At 41.3% G+C, this 18,577-nt stretch overlaps 2 protein-coding genes across 2 annotated transcripts in view; one reads left to right on the forward strand and one right to left on the reverse strand.

Moving 5' to 3' along the window:
• Window positions 1-24: 24 nt before the first annotated feature.
• Window positions 25-12,310, reverse strand: jazf1b (JAZF zinc finger 1b). Its single transcript, XM_079274817.1, has 5 exons — window positions 12,093-12,310; window positions 4,440-4,512; window positions 3,566-3,762; window positions 2,336-2,505; window positions 25-1,866 (listed from the first exon to the last, which is right to left on the reverse strand). Exons 1-5 carry the CDS (start codon window positions 12,205-12,207, stop codon window positions 1,690-1,692), a joined length of 732 nt encoding a protein of 243 aa, XP_079130943.1. The 5' UTR covers window positions 12,208-12,310; the 3' UTR covers window positions 25-1,689.
• Window positions 12,311-14,297: 1,987 nt separating this feature from the next.
• The window catches only part of creb5b (cAMP responsive element binding protein 5b), a 40,169-nt gene continuing 35,889 nt past the window's right edge, over window positions 14,298-18,577 (forward strand). Inside the window, exon 1 of the mRNA XM_079275968.1 lies at window positions 14,298-17,402. The gene's annotated coding sequence lies outside the window, so the exon portion shown is untranslated. The remainder of the gene's footprint in view (window positions 17,403-18,577) is intronic.

Consider the following 18,577-nt stretch of genomic DNA (forward strand, 5'->3'; position numbering starts at 1 on the left):
CACACAGTTAATGACACAGAAATCTTGAGGCACCACATCAGAGGAATCTTTATTCTAAATGTAACAAAAGTTTACATGAAGCAGCTTTTTGAAGAAATACAGCACATCACCATTATTTCTCCCAACAACCTCTGGCGTTGCCTTTTCATACACAATATGAAAATATAATTTAATGCACTTTAACACGTAACAATACATTCACTGTACACTATATCAAAGCCTTTCCTCCATACTGGCAGTACAATACTGTCACCATTCTCAAATGGACCGTAGTTCATGAACACTGACATCCATGCAGTGAAGATGTTACCCACTGGCTCAAAGTTAATCCGCAATCTTGTTGCAGTTAATGATCTGCAGTTCATCACTTCAAGGATTAAATGGCGCTCTACATACCCTCAACTGACTTTCTATTGACTTTATTTGTATGGCACACAATGGAAACTGCATGTTTTTCATCTCACAGCCCAACATAAATGTGCTAAATACATGACTAGCTGCGGCCCAAACTTGACTCTATCCGTGACGAACACGATCACATCGTTTCATAAGACCGGCAGTCGGAGAACAGCCAACAGTTTGGGCTGAGCAGTCTGTGTAATGTCTGCATTCAGCTGAATTTGTCTGAACGGTCAAAATAAAGCCATACAAAGATCTGTACTGATTGGAATGGTTTACAATTCAAGGCAACTACTGTACATACAGAAATCTCACAATACTGGAAACACTGGAGGTTTGGTATAGATCATCCCTTGGAGCAATGTAGAACTTGCAAACTTCTGCTCTGAAGGCCTTTTGCCTCGTTTCGGTAGCTACTGTACATACACCAGAAACGAGATATTGGCAAAAAAATGCTAATTTGTTGGCAACTTGTTATAAAAAGTGCTTCAATCCTTTACTGTAAAAACAGCAAGGAAAACTGCGTAACTCTCCAGGAACGTGAACGGTAACATCAGGCAACGACGACACACAGTCCGTTCCCATGATCCCACTGGACAGCAGAAATACCATCAGACCACTTGGGCAGGATTGTGGTGCTGAAATGCTTGCAAACGTCACCTGAGATCAGCCTTTGGCGCTCACACGCAAGTGTTTGCAGTAAAAACAGAGGTTTGGAACGTGTGATATGAACGGAAAAGTAAAACTAAGTTGAACAACTGATTATTAACACAAAATCTGATAAGAGAACGAAACATGTTACATCACACACATTCTGATTGTTTTCATTTCATTGCCTCTGTCACATCAGGTTCAAATGAGACGGAGGCAGTGTAACGGTGCCTGCTTTCTCTAGAAGAGAAAACACCCAAATCTTTCCTGTTTCCTCTGACGTCGCACCGCCTTATACGCAGCTTACTGTACATGCAAGGCTACTCGTGACGTGGTGTGGCCGTTCTTTAGACCACAACAAGCCCTCATCAACGAGCACCATATGTCAAAGAGATAAATGATAGCTTAAATGTGCAAAATACAAAACTGTGACCAACATAAAAATTCAACATTCCGAATAAAAGTTAAGGATGAATAATAACACATTTATACCATGCAATCAAAAAATAGTGTCAGCAAAGTGGGATAGGAGAGAGAGAAGGGGGGGGGGGGGGTGAAGCGGGTGGAATGAGAAAAAGACAATGCTGGTGATGGTGGTGTTCAGATGGTTGGGGATGTGGCTGGTCGCTCACTTGGTCTCTACTGCTGCATCTTGCGGATGATGTCAGTAGAGATGGGTGGGTGAAAGTTGATGGTGTGGTGGCGGAGACCCTGAGACGTTTTGTAGCTCTTCCCACACCGGCACTTGAAGGGTTTGCGCACCCTAATCTGGGTTCGGTGGCCGTTCTTGGCATGATACTTGATCCCGTTCACATTCTGTAATGAAGCAAAGAACACAAAACTCAACCGTGACTAAACATATAACTACACTGATAACTCATCATGTACAACGGGGCTTCCCACAGTTAGATCGTGCACATTCTGTGTAATAACAGTGGCTGCTCGCTGACAGTAGACGACAGAGAGAGGAAATAAAATGTCTTGTTCTGCCCCTAAACAGATGCCTAATGCTGCCTCAGACTAAGTTATCGCCTATAACCCTGTCATTCACGTCAGCAATGCAATTTTCTCAAGCTGCACTTAATTTATCCCAACCGCACACACCAGATGTGAATGGAAAACCCAGTAAAACCCCACATCACTGAAGTGAACTAGATGTTTGACATGTTGCAGCGCTCAACCAAGAACTGATTTTCCATCGTCGACAGCAGGGAATCCATTTTGATTTTACATGAGCAGATAAAATCCTCATCTGTTATGTGAGGAGATGCTGAGTGAAACCTACCTTGTATCTCTTCTTACAGCCTGGCACGGGGCAAGCAAAAGGCTTCTCGTCTCCTCCGTTCATGCACATAGAACTGAGGATGGACTCGGAGCTGATGGCGCTCTCTGTGGTCCACGACTCATCACTGTCAGACTCCTCAAAGTCTACCTCCTCCTCATCACATTCACTACCTGTGGGAGGGTAAAGGACAGAAAGTCAAACAGTAATTGACTCAGGGCATCACGACCCGGGCATGAAAAAAAATTAAAAAAATTAAAAAAATGTTTTCCAAGGAGCTCTGATTTGTACGTGTTTCATGACGAATCTGTGACGATGACATCCTGGCCTTTGAGACTTCAGACTGGGTCGTTCTCAACATGTGCTGCGGGGGCAGTGTTCCCGTAATCTCTACATCATGTGTTACAGAACTACAAAGTTTTCGTGAGAAAGAATGTATGTATTTAATTGAGCTCTTGCGGTCAGAAATTGTTTTATCAATGAATTAAAGATGTTGTGCCTAAAAGAAGCGAAATAACCACAAGAGTTAAAAACAAGACAGAGCATGAAAGCCTGCATTCTGTACAAAACAAGTACACGAGTACATGGGAAAACATCAGAAGGGAAAGAAGTAAAACATGTTTCTGTTTTGTATCGTTTTGTGGATGTGAGTAATGAGCTGGACTATGAAAGCTGCCCCTCTCTGTAGCTTGAATGTGAGTGTTATTAAAATCATATCTCCTAAGCTCTCATGCTGATGCTATTATTTACAGGATAATTAATTTATACAGTACCAAACTTTCAGCCTGCATTGGAGTCATAGCTGCTGAGTTCATCCACCAAGTAATGAAAAACACTGCGTTTCAACCAATCATTTCACAGTAAAACATCACACAAGCAACACCCAATCATATCATTTCAGTTGTAGTTCGTCATCGCAACTGAGAATTTATATTGAACCATATAATTCTAAACGTGAAGCTGAAGAGAACAGTCACTCTTCGCCTCATTGCCCTCCTGCATAATGTCGGTGGGTGGGAGCACAGTCTAAGCCGATTTAGATTTACTTCAGCAGGGTGCATGCTTGCCTTCACGGTGTCTTGAAAACAGAACCTCCTGGTTGAATGCCAGTCTCCTTAACTGCTACACTACTCTGCTCTGCTGCTTGCTTAATACACAATGCATAACACGTAGCAGTCACGACATTCTGGACATCGAACTAGAGAGCCGAGTGTGCTAACGATGGTTATGTACCTGTAGGCGTACTGCTGCGGAAGGAAGAGGAAGGGGTGATGGGTGGGGTGACTGGAGGGGTGAGGTTTCCACTGGTGTGGCGAGGCGGAGTGGAAACACTGCTGCGGGACAGACCGCCTGTCAGAGACAGAGACAACTTGGGCTGCACCTTCTTCTTCAGAGTCTCATGTTCTCGCCGCGCAGCATCTGTCATGAACCTGGGGCATTGTGGGATATAAGACAATCAGGGTTTGCAATCTTTCTCAGGAAAAGGTCATCTCATCCAATGAGCTGTGACTGTGATGACTCTGATGTTTACAAAGTTCAGATATTGAAGGTTTGCAAAAAAAAACAACCATATAATTGGCTCTATTCCCATCAAAAAAAACTTACACACGGGTTTATGATGGATATTAAAGTCTTTGGTAAATGCGGATCATAAAAATGAAACGTTAACATCGACATTGTTAAAGAAAGTGGAATTAACAAATGAAGTGATAACCACATCAAGATGTGTTTGTGAAGGCACGGAGACAGCGGCAGACCTTCTCGTACACTGGATTGTTGCATCAGGCTTTTAAAACAACTACTAAAGCACCATATCAAAGAAGCCTGGGATGAACCTCGAGCAATAAAATAAAAATAAAAAACAGCTTCCAAATACTGAAGCAATTCATCGAAGCAATCCACCAGATGACATTTGAAAATACTGGTAGGAGCTCATAGGACACAGTAGTAATACTGATGTAGATACATCTTTACAGGGCCAAAGACTAGCATCCATGTAAAACTGTGTCAGATCCATAAAGTAGAAGTACTCATAATTGAGTTACTGCACGAATAAGTGGAAATCTAGCCGTTTTCTTTCTCGATTGTAGTTCATACATTTCTTTACCTGTTGATGTAGCTGAGGGCAACATATGTCGGCTGCTGCTGCTCCTGCTTCTCCAGAAGCCGGGGGTCTGTGTCTGAGTAGGCAAGAGAGATAGAGAGAGTGGATACATCTGTAAGGCAACATTGAGACAAGCAGTGTGCTTGATTTTTGTTTGTTTTTTTATGTTGTAGTTTTCTGTTTTTCTCCGTATATGGCACTGCAGTCTTTGCTTCACTGGGTGTCCTACCTTGCCCAGGCACAGATGGAAGGTGCGGGGATGGGGTACATTAAATTGACTCGATTGATTTTTAAAAAGGGTCCAATTACAATCCAGATTTGAGTTTTAATGTTAAAACTGGCCCGGTCAACATGGAAACATATTGACACAGTGGAAGTATAATCAGTGGTCAGGTAGATTTACAGAAAATAGACAGAGGCAAGACTCCACCATGGATTTGAGTGAAACATTTCCAAACCTCTTACATCGTTATCTGTAAAAATGTAACTTTTCAGTACTGCTGAACTTCTGTTGTATCTTCTCATTGTTGTTGAAAATGAGAAATGTGCGATGCGACTGACCTTCTGCTCTCTGTGCTACCTTAACAAAAACCTACATCAGTCAGTGCACTTAGTACCAGCCTTCATGAGTCCCAGGCATGAATGTAAGGAGCTGACTCGACAAATAAAGGCTGTTAAAAAAAACATGGCACTCTTTGAAATGCTGCTCTGCCGACGCCACATTGCTCATACATGACCACACTTGACACATACTGCATTTTCCCATGCTGCGCTCCAGACATTCATCTTGCTCAGCAGTGCTAACTGTACAACAATAGCCAATCTCCACACCCTGAGGTGAAGCGGGTCTGACTTCAAACGCTCTTCCCACTGCCGTCCATGTGGGAGAAGAGAGATGCCCCATAAAACAACAGTGTCTACCACTTACCAGCTGAGCCTGCCTGTCTGCCTCTGACAGAGCTGAGAAAGACTGCTACCCCATGTGGTTAAATCGAGTGCTTGTTTCCATCCACAAGCTCATTTATACGTAACATGAAACTTTCAGATGATGCGTTTGTAAGGCACAATGCCTACGGTGACTACAGCTTTAAAACAATCTGTATATTCAGCAAGCAAAAAATTTTAATTTTAAAATGCCGGTGGCAATGATAGAAAAAAATAGTGCAATTAAAGTTGTCTTGGTTAAAGGGATAAGCAACACCTTATTAAGGCTGTAATAAAACCCTGAGTTACACTCAATTATTACTTCCTCAGTGTTACACTTTTCCTCCTTTTTGTTTGTTTGTGAACAAAACACCTAAAACAGATTTCAATGGAATGTCGAGTGGACACACACAAAGAGCTGATTAGACTTTGGTGGTGCTCTCTGATATGGGATTTCACCAGAAGATGATTATCTATTTCTCTCTATATCAATTATAAATAACTCAAGTATTGGAAATTTGCATGAAATGCAAGGTCATATTGAGTCTTGTGTACTTATGATTTAATCACACATTTACATAAATAAAACAGGAAACCTTCGGACTGTATCAAGTCAGCGACTGGCACCAAAATTGGAGAATGTTCATAGATGGACAGACGTGAATTAGAAATGAGATATTTGTTGATGTTTTGTGCATTCTTACTTTTAGTTCTAATATTTTACAAAATAGTCACTGTGATTGTCATTTCTGTCCTGGTCATCACTCAAACTGAGCTCTCCGAACTGTTTTTATCTGAATTGAACTTCTCTTTGGGTGGAGCTAATCATAAACACTTGTTTTGTCATCTAGAAGCTATAATGAGACATCTATGTACGCAGACAAAAGATAAAACAGTTTGTAAGAATGCCAACGTGCGGTATACATTTAACGTAGACACACACATGCACACAATCATCTATAAAAGGAAACACACAGCGCAGACTCCACTCTCTATTTCAACAGTGTAAACTACTGGCTTAATTCTGTCACAAACAAGGTGAAAGTTGACATTGACCAGTGGAACTCAACCCAAACCACATTTAAGTATAAATGAGGAAGCTTACATTTTAGAGGTCTAGCAGGAATCTAAGTCAACAAACCAATGTCCGTCTTACTGAAAAGTAGACATGGGCGCTGAAAGACGCATGGCATCATCCACTCAGTGGTTACGACCAAGCCGCTCGGTTGACGATGAAATAGTTTTATGGTACTGGCAGGTAGGCTCTAAGAACAGCTTAAACCTCAGCGCCTACGGCTCAGGAGGGTTCTCTCAAGGCCTCGGTCGTAAGCAAGTGTTTCATTAAGTGGATTTATCCCCAATGTGAAGGACAGCACACCTCTCTCTACTCTGCAGCCAAAGTCATGGAAACACCGAGTAGCAAAGAGACATTCATAACGGCACTATTCCCCTGCCAAAAGCCAGAGGCAGTGCAGAGACTATTCTGAGCGCCGCGTGTCGGTATGCGTGTGCGTGAGTGCACAAGAAATCCCTCCTAAGATCCCTAATGAGACTCAAGGAGTGGAATGGCAGCCTGCTCACGGTCCGCTCAAACAGCAGTGGATCAATCTGTTCCCACACGCTGTAAATCACGCACACCTCAGGTGGGGACCGGGGCGAGGGAGGCCTGCAGGGGCCAGTTCCCCCACAGCCTCTGCTATTCTTTTGGGGCCCACCAGCAGTCAAGGAGAAGGACGACGGCGCCTCGAGTAGAGATGAGAACCCCTCTAATCAAACTACACAGGTGGTCCACTCTGGTGGGCGACTATTAGAAGCCTTCTGGGAAACAAAATAGGGCATTTATTCACCACCACTAATTCCAAAGGCAAACAATCAGTGCCTCAGTGATTGTTTGTGTACGTGTGAGAAGTCAGGTGTGGGATAAAGAAGAGAGAAGACAAGAACAGATCTAAAACATATATGTATAATTAATGTCTAATGAGGCTCTTCAATTTTAGATTTTCACTGACATATACTAAGACTTTTTAAAAGATGTATACTAGTTCAAACCATTTTTCCACAAGAGTTCATTCTTGGCAATGTGAAGACAAAAATCTGGAACAAATGTAACAAAGTTGCCGATTTGCTGCGGATCAGAAAAAAACCCTTTAAGTAATCAAAAAACACGCAGTGAAACTACTGTGTATGGGAGCGTATACTGACTGAGTGAGAAAACATGATGCAATAACATGTTCTCATTAGAGCCCCTATGACGGCCCGCAACAGGAAACCAGGGGACGATCACACAACAAACCTTCCTAAGGCTTCGGGGGAAGTGACGCCTGCTGCCCTCATAACGCCCTCCACGACCCTCTCTCACACACACACACACACACACACACACACACACACACACACACACACACACACACACACACACACACACACACACACACACACACAGCGCCCTCTCTCATTTCCACCAGTGTCTGGCTCTCCCATCCACCCTCATGGCCAAATGCACTGTGGGGTAGAGCAGAGTGGTGAGCATTATGGTGACATGTTTATGGCGGCTGTGAGCAGCGGGGGACATTACCAGGAGTGGTGGCACAGGTAATTCATTACGATGTGACCTCTGAGGAGGAAATGAAACGGAGTCCAGCTCCATGTGTAAGCTGCCTACGCGGGATACTGAAAAAAACATGGGGAGGTTAACATGATCTATTGTCAATATGTTTAGCATAGACAGCAAGTCATACACACATCTCCACAAAGACACATTTGTACAAACACACAGGTAAATACAAGGAACGGGTATAATAACACACACGTATCGCTGCTCATTGCAGACATGATAGTTTTGTGTTATGCATTAGGGCTGCAACTAATGATTATTTAAATTTCCGATTAATCTGGCAATTACATTCTTAATTTATAATGTGTGCACAATGTCCAAAAGGTTTTAGCTTCTCAGAGATCAAGACAACTTCAATTCATTATGGATCCATTATATCCAAATAGTTGCAGATTTCTGTCGATCAAATAACCGACTAATCATTTCAACTCTAATGTGCATTTTTCAACACAAATGTCAGTGTTTTTAGACTCATATCCAGCATTTGTCATCTTGGAATTTCATGTTTAATTGCAGGTGTTCTCAAACCTGCATTTTTTGAAAGCTGGAAAAGCCAAGTGACACAACCACTGGCTGAAATGCATAATAGGATGGATATAATCAGACCCCGCTTATTTACAAAGGTTTGAGAATTTCAGGGATGCACAGAATGACGAGATAAAGTAATTTGCCAAAAGTTTTAGGTTCAATTTAGCTTTTACAGTCGAATTAGTGAAGCTGTAGTAAAGGAGGAATCCTCATATCTGCATCATTTGACAATATCTTATGTTTAAAGTGATCTATTGAAGCATTTCATTAATCTGAAGAGCCAAGTAACACATTTCAGTGCATCGCACTACACGCCCACATGTTGTGTGATAGAGGCGGTACATCCTCACGATGAAGAACGCTTCATCGAGCACAGGAGCCCCCCCGTGTCGCAGCCACCGCACAGGAACAGGAGCAATGTGTCGGGGGATGGGGAAATGTAATTAGGCCCACCAGGTGCACAGATCAGGGAACTAGTTACTGCTTCCTAAATTTATTACTTCCGCACAGATTTTGGGGGTGCATACCAAAATCGACTCAATGAGCCTCCAGTGAGAATTGGCAACAAACAGACTCATTGTTACCAAGCACGGACACTTGAGGCCATCAGTACGCCAGGCCCCACAGCACACACACTCTCGGGTCTAAATAACACGGTCGCTATTTGCTTCTGGTCTGCAGTGGGCCTGGTCGCTCAGTGACAAGGTAAACACTTCACTGGCTTCGTGCGTGCAGGTTTTTCATGCCCCACGAGAACACCAGACCATTGAGGATATCTTTCAAGCTTAACATGACTTAGGCTCAGTGTTAAAAACTTCCCTCTGGTCGTACTGGTGTTTTCTGGGGCTCATTAGCAACCTGCTCTCTTAAAGTTAGCTCAATTTGTTCACAAAGGTCTAAGTGGACCACCCAGTGCTCATACCATCAACTTGAATCTGCTGTCAGGTTGGTGGACAAGCAATAGCAGATCTATTTTGAGTTACTTTTATCTTTATTGACGTGGGATGGATAATTATTCAATATTTCATTTTAGTTCCTTTGTTTTACGAGATTCTAATTAATGTTTTTTTCAGGAAAAGCATAACACTTTAATTAACACGGAGCTTTTAATCTGTACATCATCAGCTACGAGGTGTTGAGGCTTCTTATGTTTCAAAGTAACTGTAATAAAAAGTACAGTAGAAAATCACTTTGGATGGATTATAATACATTACATATATTAGTATGAGAAGTATTCCTTAAATTACCAATTAAATATCTCGCTATTTTTTTCTTTTTTAACATGTTATTTACTGAAGCTTGGCCTTTTGGGCTGTTTACTGTATGACACAATACAGTGTGTTGTTAAATGAGTCCAGGAAGTACGTTTTGGCATAATATCCACCAAAAACTTTTACATTACAGAGCAGGCATCACGAGAAAGCCCCCTCAACCAACAGCAGAGCAGCGCCACCTCTTGTTCACAGACATGACCAGCAGGCCGGCTGAAGGAAATGGGGACAAGAATGCCTGCTTGTTTTCCAGGCGCCTAATTATAAAGGAGAATGTGCTTTAAGCAGCAGGCCACCAGATGAGGAGGAAGACAGGCCAAATCAAGCAGTCCCTCTGTAATTATGCTTCACAGGCACTTGGCACAACGCGCAGGATTTCGCACTTCTCAGAGTGGGCACAAGCCAGCGGACAAAGGGGGTGGGGGGGGGGGGGGCAAAGTTTTTCCACTCTGAGCAAAACTAATTGCCTCATTATTCCCCAATAAGTCATTTGGAAGCATTTTTTCTAAGGCTAACACCTCGGACACATGCACAGCACACTATCGTAGGGCAGAGGGTATTAAAGCCAGTCAAGCAACAAACAAGAACAACAGAGACAGCTGGGCCTTGTCAGCTTCAATAATAAGAGTCTGAAATATTAGATTGGGAAACAGATGTAGGAACTAAAAGAGCGTGAAACTATGAGGTGTGGAATTCACTTTGTAGCTTAGTTTGTAAAAGCTTTACCGCAACACACAAAAAATAATGTTCATAACATGTAATGTAACATAAAATGTATGTAAGATCAAACTGAATTAATTTGTTCCTGACATTTTGTTTATACACTTTTATGTACTTCTGTTATGGCGGACCAAGCAAATCAATTAAATAAAACACATTTATAGAGTGATTTGTTGCTTTGATTTTTTTAATGTATTTTATAATAAAGTGAATAGAGGCTGTAAATTAATTGGCCTGTGGCACTAAATGCACAACCATCTAGGAATTAAATTAAAAACCCTAAAATTAAGTTCTCATATAAACTCAATCCCTTTATTTTTACATGTTACAACAGTAAATAAATACATAGCTTGATTTCCTCATCTCCACACACACACACACACATTGAGTTCTTGTTATTGTTTTGCACCACATGAACTAGAGGTGGCGCTGTTGATTTGTTGACTGTAGTGGGACTTGATGAACCTTTAAAGGTACTTTTTACTTTTCAGATTTGGAGTGGCACATATCCTTTAAAACCGCATGAGGACAACTGAGTTTAAGACAATAACGAATAATTGAAAGTTGTTTGCAGGAGGTTATATTGTAATGGTATGGTTGATTAGTGATCATCATACGTTGTCAAGAGGGATATTTTAGCAAATGAATCCTGCAACTTTTGTATATCGCTAATCTCATCCATTCAGTGGATAGAGACACAACAAAGGCTGAACATCATTGCAAGATATTTTCTTTTCAGAAATCAATACAGTATGTGATATTTTCCCAATATCATACATACATATTTTAACCGATGACATCTGACATAAGGTTGAAACTAATATGGGATATACGGATAATTATGTATATTCGTAATGGTAAACAAAGGTAATGAGAAAAATGTTTAATGATACAGCAGTAAGTCAATATCACACAAATACCAAAGTTTGATTTTAAAATATATGTGCAGATATATGTTGTGCAGCTCTAAAAACTACCCTGTCAGATATATAATAACTGACATATAATAATAACAATATTTGCAAAGATAGGCTAAGGCAACATAAAACATAAAAAAAAAAGCATACCCTGAACTATATCATTATTAGAGAGAGAAACGTAACGCGTCTTCATGTTATAAAGTACGACAGTAACTTGGTTTAAGAGTGCAACCTTACTTCCAGCAAGTAGTCAAACTGCACTAAGTTGTCAGGCGGATTGGAACAAGCTAAAAGGTAATCAGCGTATCTTCATTGGCTTAAATGCAGAGTGTAAGTTCACTCACGACGCTTCCGAGGCAGCTCTGCGCGCGGGCCTTGCACTGCAATAATGTTGCACGAGCGAGTCGACGGAGCGTTTAGAGACTGCCTTCCTGTCGGAGTTTCAGTGCGGCTCGCTTGGTGTTGCAGCGATCTAGTGACACCGCTTTGATACGGACATGCAGGTGGTGAACAGGAACTGTAATGTCTACACATAAACACCAACAGCCCCACCACACCTAGCAACAGTGTTGTCAGGACGCAGGAAGTAACTTGCTAGCTCGCTAACTTAGCCACTTCTGCTAGCTGCAAACCTCGGCCATTGCTGGCTGCGGCGCTCATTACTTATGTGGGCTCTTACCGATGTGGTTATCCTCGATGTGCACGATGAGCTCGGCCAGCGAGTCGAAGTGAAGTCCGCAGCCCCCGAACCTGCAAGCGTTGGAGAAGAAAGAAGCAGCGGCGATGCCTGTCATGGTCGTTGCTGCATTGGAAATGGGGGCAGGCAGCAGCAGCAGCGAGCAGCGGGGAGACAGCGGGCGGACAGCGGTGGTAACAGCTGGAGCGGCAGGGGCGGCGCGGCGCCTTCTCCGTTCTGCATCAAACCAGCTGGAGGGAGGGAGGGAGGGAGAGAGAGAGACCGGAAGTAAGGCGAGTTGGTTTTCATTCGAAAAGCATTGATTGTTTTTGAAGAAAAATGACAGACACATATTTGATCTAATAGTTGTGAACTGATACAACTATATTGCAAAGCAATGATCAGTAAATACTAAGTGTTGTAAAGAATACTTTTATATGATACATTTAAGTATTCCAATTTAAATTAATTAATTTTCAGGTTGATCTAATCAGTTTATCAATTCAATAATATTAGTCAACGAATCAACCGAGCGATTACTAACTAAATCACCACATTAGTCTAATATTATCCACTAAATATAGAATAGTGTTTGTGTTATAACAATGCACCGTTTTTAAACATGTTGAGTGATCTCTCAGGAAGTAATTCTCTCTTAAATTAGAGGATGTGTTAAAATAATAAATGTACCATAGTCGATAATATTATGTAATGATCCATGGTAAAAAAAATAAAATAGATCAAATAACCTGCTGGATGCTTCCAACGTTTCAATTTGCCCCCCGGATGCAGTGTCTTCTCTAAAAGTGCGAACAAACTCTGTGTTTGTGTTTATTCTAAATCTAAATCTGGATTTCTGACCACTTATATCAACACTAAATGATCTAATAGTGGTTGTATTGATATTATGTAATGATCAATAATTATTTTTTTGTGATGAACATTGCTGAAACAGTTGAGGCATGGATCACACACTGGAGCAACATGTAGCCGAAGAACATGTGATGACCACAAGGTGGCAGTGTTGGTCAGATGTTAGATATGAGTCAGGTTTGTTCTTCGTGTTCAGTAATTTAAGTCTTCTATATCTATCCCAAAATAGTGTTGTTGCATGCATGATGCTATATCGTTCTCAGAGAGAGCAGTATCGAATATATATATTGTCAATACAAGTTGGTTAAAGCTTCTGTCTGATGTTATTTCTACATTGGTTTAATACCATCAAGATCACTTCATGTACTACAAGGTAATTTAGTTCATTTAGTTGTTTGAAATAGAGACAAGCTAGAGAACAACATGTTGCCATTTTGACATATTAAGTGCTCACACTTCTAAAACAAAGTGGCCAATTATAGATTCAGTCATGTATGGAATCAATTTTCTATTTTTCAGTTCACAGAGAGTAAACAATTAGCTTGTGTGTGCAAATTTCACTTAAAGAACTTGTCAGGGCTTTGTTTTTCCCCGTCTGTTTTCAGTGGATGAGGTAGAGTGATGCAATCACTTGCAAGACAAAAAACAAATGTCTGCACAATGTACACGTAACAATACATATTACTGGTATGTAGAAAGTGACTATTAGTTATTGGAATGCAGATCCACTGCAAATTGCCAGGAAATCAATTTTGAAAATGCTAAATTACAGTAATATTACTCCCTTTAAATTCCTCCAATGACTTTGTTGTTTGCATTAATTGACTGTGCAGTGACTTAAAGTTGTTGTAGTGGGGCATCATTGATGAGGTAATAGATGCATTGTGATTTTCTGCACTAGACAACCTCTGTGACCCAGCCAACAAGTTTGAGCTAACCAACAAGATAATTTGCTCTCAGTCAGATAGTTACACTCCCACACAGGAAGGAGGGGCACCTGAATTATTCTGGCCTTTACGATATTGCACCAAGCAGAGACATATTCCAACCTCTATATCATTTCATGTATGTTTATGATATGAAATTGAATTGTCTTGAAACAGCTCCCTTTTCCAGCTCCAAAAACTTCCAGAAGAAATGTATTCAAGGTCAAATCACCATTGTGTTTATTTGTGGTAGTCATACGACTGAATGTTTTGCGGGCCAAGGTAAAGTATAAAGGGAGGAATGACACAATGCTCGTACTGCTCTACAAATGTATCCAACATCTTATTCAAACTGATATCACAACAATAAAATCTTTGAAAATGAAGTATAGAAAGCTATTGTTTTTATCATCCATTCATATGACACTTTTCAAAACCCAGCCAGAGAACATTTTTACAAATGACTTTAATCCAGAGTGAACAAATACAGAAGCCCAATTCAGTTGTCAAAATATTGATGTACTTCCCCACAAATGCTGAGCACAGAGGACATCCCCCTACACGTTCAGAAATCTAAAGAGTCGCACACAGGCAGCACCAGTCACCAGCCACCTAATGTAGATGTTACAGGGTTGAGTGTTTGAGTGTGTGAATGTCACTGGGGTTATCTACTGGGAACCTCCCAGCACATATGTTTTGTTGAATTCGGCTCTCAGTTCCAGCAGTGATGTTTGGCGTCCAAGAACCCGAGGACCCTCCTGCTCAGACTTTTGGTCATTCTTTCAAGACGCTTTAATCTGGAGACCCAATGGCATAAGATGAATGGGGTAACATACATATTTATTGTTTAAATGCATATACAGAGTTGCCTACTCTTTGTTAAAGTTAAATTCCCTCTGCCCTATTCAGAACTTTATTTGCTTCATGGCTGGTTTGAAGTTTGGAGAAGCAACTTTAGATGCTATGACATTGACACATTAGAGCGGAGCAGTTACTAAAGGGAGATTAATTGAACCTCTGCATATAAAAACTAGAACACATCTGTTGCCAGATAGATTAATTTTTTATTAGAATGCCCTTTTCAGAGATTTTGCAGAAAAAAATGCAACGCTGTGTTTTTTTGCTCCCATCTTTCATGCAATTTTACAGTAAGTAAAGCTGTTTGTTGAGTGAAGGTAGCATAAAAGTCAATGTGTAATCTGTCATCTTGCTTGTTGTTCTGAGGAATGGCATGCAGTTATGCTGAGAACCCAACATTTCCATCCGTGCAGGCACAATCATCTCTAAGGTGTGCACAGCAGGAAACAACGTTTTAACATTCCATTTGTTTGAATGCCTTTCCATCTTCGATTGTTGCACAAAGTAAAATATTTTGAAGAAGTTTTATATTTTATTTAAAATTTGAAAGCCTGTATAACACTTTTGTTATTTAGCCTGCTTTCCCTTTTGCACCTGCTGTAGCAAAGCATCCTCGCATGGTGCTAATCTTCCCAAGGTGATCCTACTCAAACGCATTGCACAAAGGCATAATAATAAAAGGTTTAGTATAATATAGATCAAATCTGCTTTAGTGTGGGTCACTGACACAAACTGTATCAGCTCTTTCCAACCTTAATAGTCTGCTCCTCTGGGAACATAATGTTTGGATTGGTTGGGAAATATATTGGCAATAAAGAGACAAAAGGATGTCATAAACGTTGATTAAAGCTCTGGTTAAAAGACAAAGGCGGAAAAGCTCTGAGTTATGATGGCTTTTCAGACTGCGTTATTGTTCCAGTGACAGAGCTCTTAGTGCGTCTAGTGGAGTGGTCGCAGGCGAGTGGTAAACATTTCTCAATGTGTGAGGAGTCATTAATCCCTGAAGCCGAGGATGTCTTCACGAGTGTCTTTGGCCCAAGAAATCACAGCCAGTTGGCACCCGCAGGTCACACAGAGCTCCAACATAAAGGCGTTGTACTCCAAAGCTGTTTAAATCTCTTCTAATGTGCCGTGGCTAAGGCAGACAATTCAGGAAAGGCAGCGGGAACAATAAGGTGTTTTGCACGTTCAATTCGTTTACAAGTGAAGCTTGATGATGCAGCTAAAGTCTGCCAATTTGTGGCCCTTTCATGAGATATGTTTTGTGAAATGTATGAAAAAGGGGAGAAATAAGTTTGATTTGCCGATCAGAAAAGGAGCCAAAGAAAACCAACTGTTCAGGCTCTGACAGTGAAGTTCAATAGTGATACGCTTTGTTGCTTTGAAATAAGAACGCTTTTACCAATGCTGGGTTGCTACCCAGGGTCCCAATTTAAAGGGCAATTTAAGCTCCAGGTGATTTGTGCCAAGTCCAATTGAAATGATTTACTGAATAACAGGTGGGTTCCGGTGTATTTTCTTATCTCGATGTCCTATCCTAAGAGGGAACTGGGGTCAAAATGTAGTTTGAAGACCTTCTTTATTGCAGTTTTGTGCTTATACGTTGCATATGTCAAAATGAATTTGTATTTCATCAAATTATCACCCAATATGACTGAGACCATGGTAATATTCTGCCTTGGAAAAAACTTCCTCAGAGAAGGAGGAATGAGCTCAGTTTTGTTTCAGGGCTCCATAGCAGGTTGATCCAGGCATTACTGTCACTGCATGACAGACAGCACCTGGACACACGGGTGGCTAGTCATCATGGCTTAATATTGCATAAAGGTCCCTTCCGCCATGAACAAGTTACAGTGTAATATAAAGGCTTAGTTTCATTTCCATCATAAATACTGTATAGGCCTACTTTTCTTTGCAACTAATTAATCCAGTCAGCCTTTTTTCCACAGAAGACATTTGGACCATTCACAGTAGGAAAAGCACAGGTGTAAATAATCAAATTAACAATGCTGAATTTCATTTAGCTTCTTCAGTTTAATGGTCCCTTGTGCATGCTGGCTTGTTGTCACACTGGAAATGAACACTTGAACAGAGCAGAGTCACTGTGACAATTATAAAGTGTTTCTGTTTGCTAAAAGTTGTTTCTTTATCATCATTAACAAGAAGAAAAAGTACATGATATTACTCTAATAGTAGGACTCAAATTGGCTATTGTAATGAGTATGCTACTTACATTTTTTTGATTGCATGTTAAGTATTGTCTTTCAAGTGATAAAGTGTGTGATCAATTCGAGTCATTTCAAACTCAGTGAAAGGAATTCACTCTGCTGAGACAGTTCAAAGTCATCAGTTTAGAAGAGGCGGGACAGTGCGCTTATTTGCATGCCTAATTGGTCAGTACTGGAGATCGAGCTTTGCACCACACCCACTCCAGCTCCAGCAGCAGAGTCCATCCATGCCTGTGGGTGTGGATTCGTTAACTCCGCCCCGCTCGTGCCGCCTCCAAGCGGACCGCAATGATTTAGAAGTTCAGGAATCCCACGTGACGTCACCCGGGGGTGACGTTATGCTTCTCTAAATAGATCGTATTGTAATCTTTTCTCAGTCCAACGTGGTTTCTTCTCAGAGACTGCTTCACATTTTCTACACTTGTTTGGTAAGTTGAAAACCTCACACCGCCATGCAGAGGACCGTGCACGCGCCGCTGCAGGTTGGTTGCGTTTGTTAAAATCGATCCTTGTTACTTTTTTCTCCTCCTTTTTTTCTCATGCAACAGCTTGTTTTGTTGTTTTTCAGCAGTGTCGAGATGTCATATTTTTTTCTTCTCCTTCTTCTCACGTCATTTGTGCATGCAAGTGTGAGAGAAGGGGGATCGTGTTAGTTGTGTTCGAGTACGCGTGCATTGTCATCGCTCTTCGGAGTCCGTGCGTCGGCCTATCTGTTGACTGTTGAAGTTGAACGCGGAGTCAAGTGCCGCTGAACGGTCTGTCAGGTATAAAGACAAGTCTGCAGGAATTCATCTCAAACCCGACTGAAAACTACACAAGTGATCATTGCAATTCGCACCCATTCTCTTCCAGATTTTACATTTGCTCCATAGCTCAAAGCTGGACCCCTGCATCACTGCCATGCCCGTCCCATCTCGGGATACGCATGCCGGCGTTATAGTCCCGGGTCCGGACTCTCTGCGTGCTGCGGTCCACCAGTGATCGTCTGGGTAATGATAGCCCGGTGGTTTTGCTGTCATGCCAGTTATAAAGAAAAAGAGTGATGCGCCGTGTTCCCGAGAAATTGACGTTCCCTTTTTCTCTTGAAGAGCAATGTGACCAACATTACGTCATTCTGCAGGCCAGTCGATATTTGATTAACCGCTGAGATGTTGAGGGTTACTTTCAGGAAGGTTGTGCTGACGAGGCGCGCTTTGTGTACGCTACGGCTTGAAAAGCAGAAAGATGTTTTAATATATCATGTGATTACTCCCGGCTGTCATTATGTTTATGTGACAACACTATCAATAACCACTTGTTTCTCGTGCACGCTGCTTTAGATTCATGTGGAGGCTTCCGGTTTTATTGTGTCACTTTTAATTGGCGGTGTTATTAGCACCTGATGATGAGGCATTTAAGTTCGAGGATAATGTTAGTAATTGTCATAATTTAATAGAGACTGAGATGGACGTTTGTTTTTTTAAATGCTCGGCGGTACTTCCATAGAACAAAGTTATGTTTTGTGAAAGCAACAGTTTGAGAAAAAGTTTGGAAGATGAACATACTCTTCACATTTTCCACAGCTGTGTTGCAAAAAGCCGTGGCAAAAAAAAACCTTTGATCT

The sequence above is a fragment of the Melanostigma gelatinosum genome (assembly GCF_949748355.1).
Source record: "Melanostigma gelatinosum genome assembly, chromosome: 9".
Taxonomy (NCBI): domain Eukaryota; kingdom Metazoa; phylum Chordata; class Actinopteri; order Perciformes; family Zoarcidae; genus Melanostigma; species Melanostigma gelatinosum.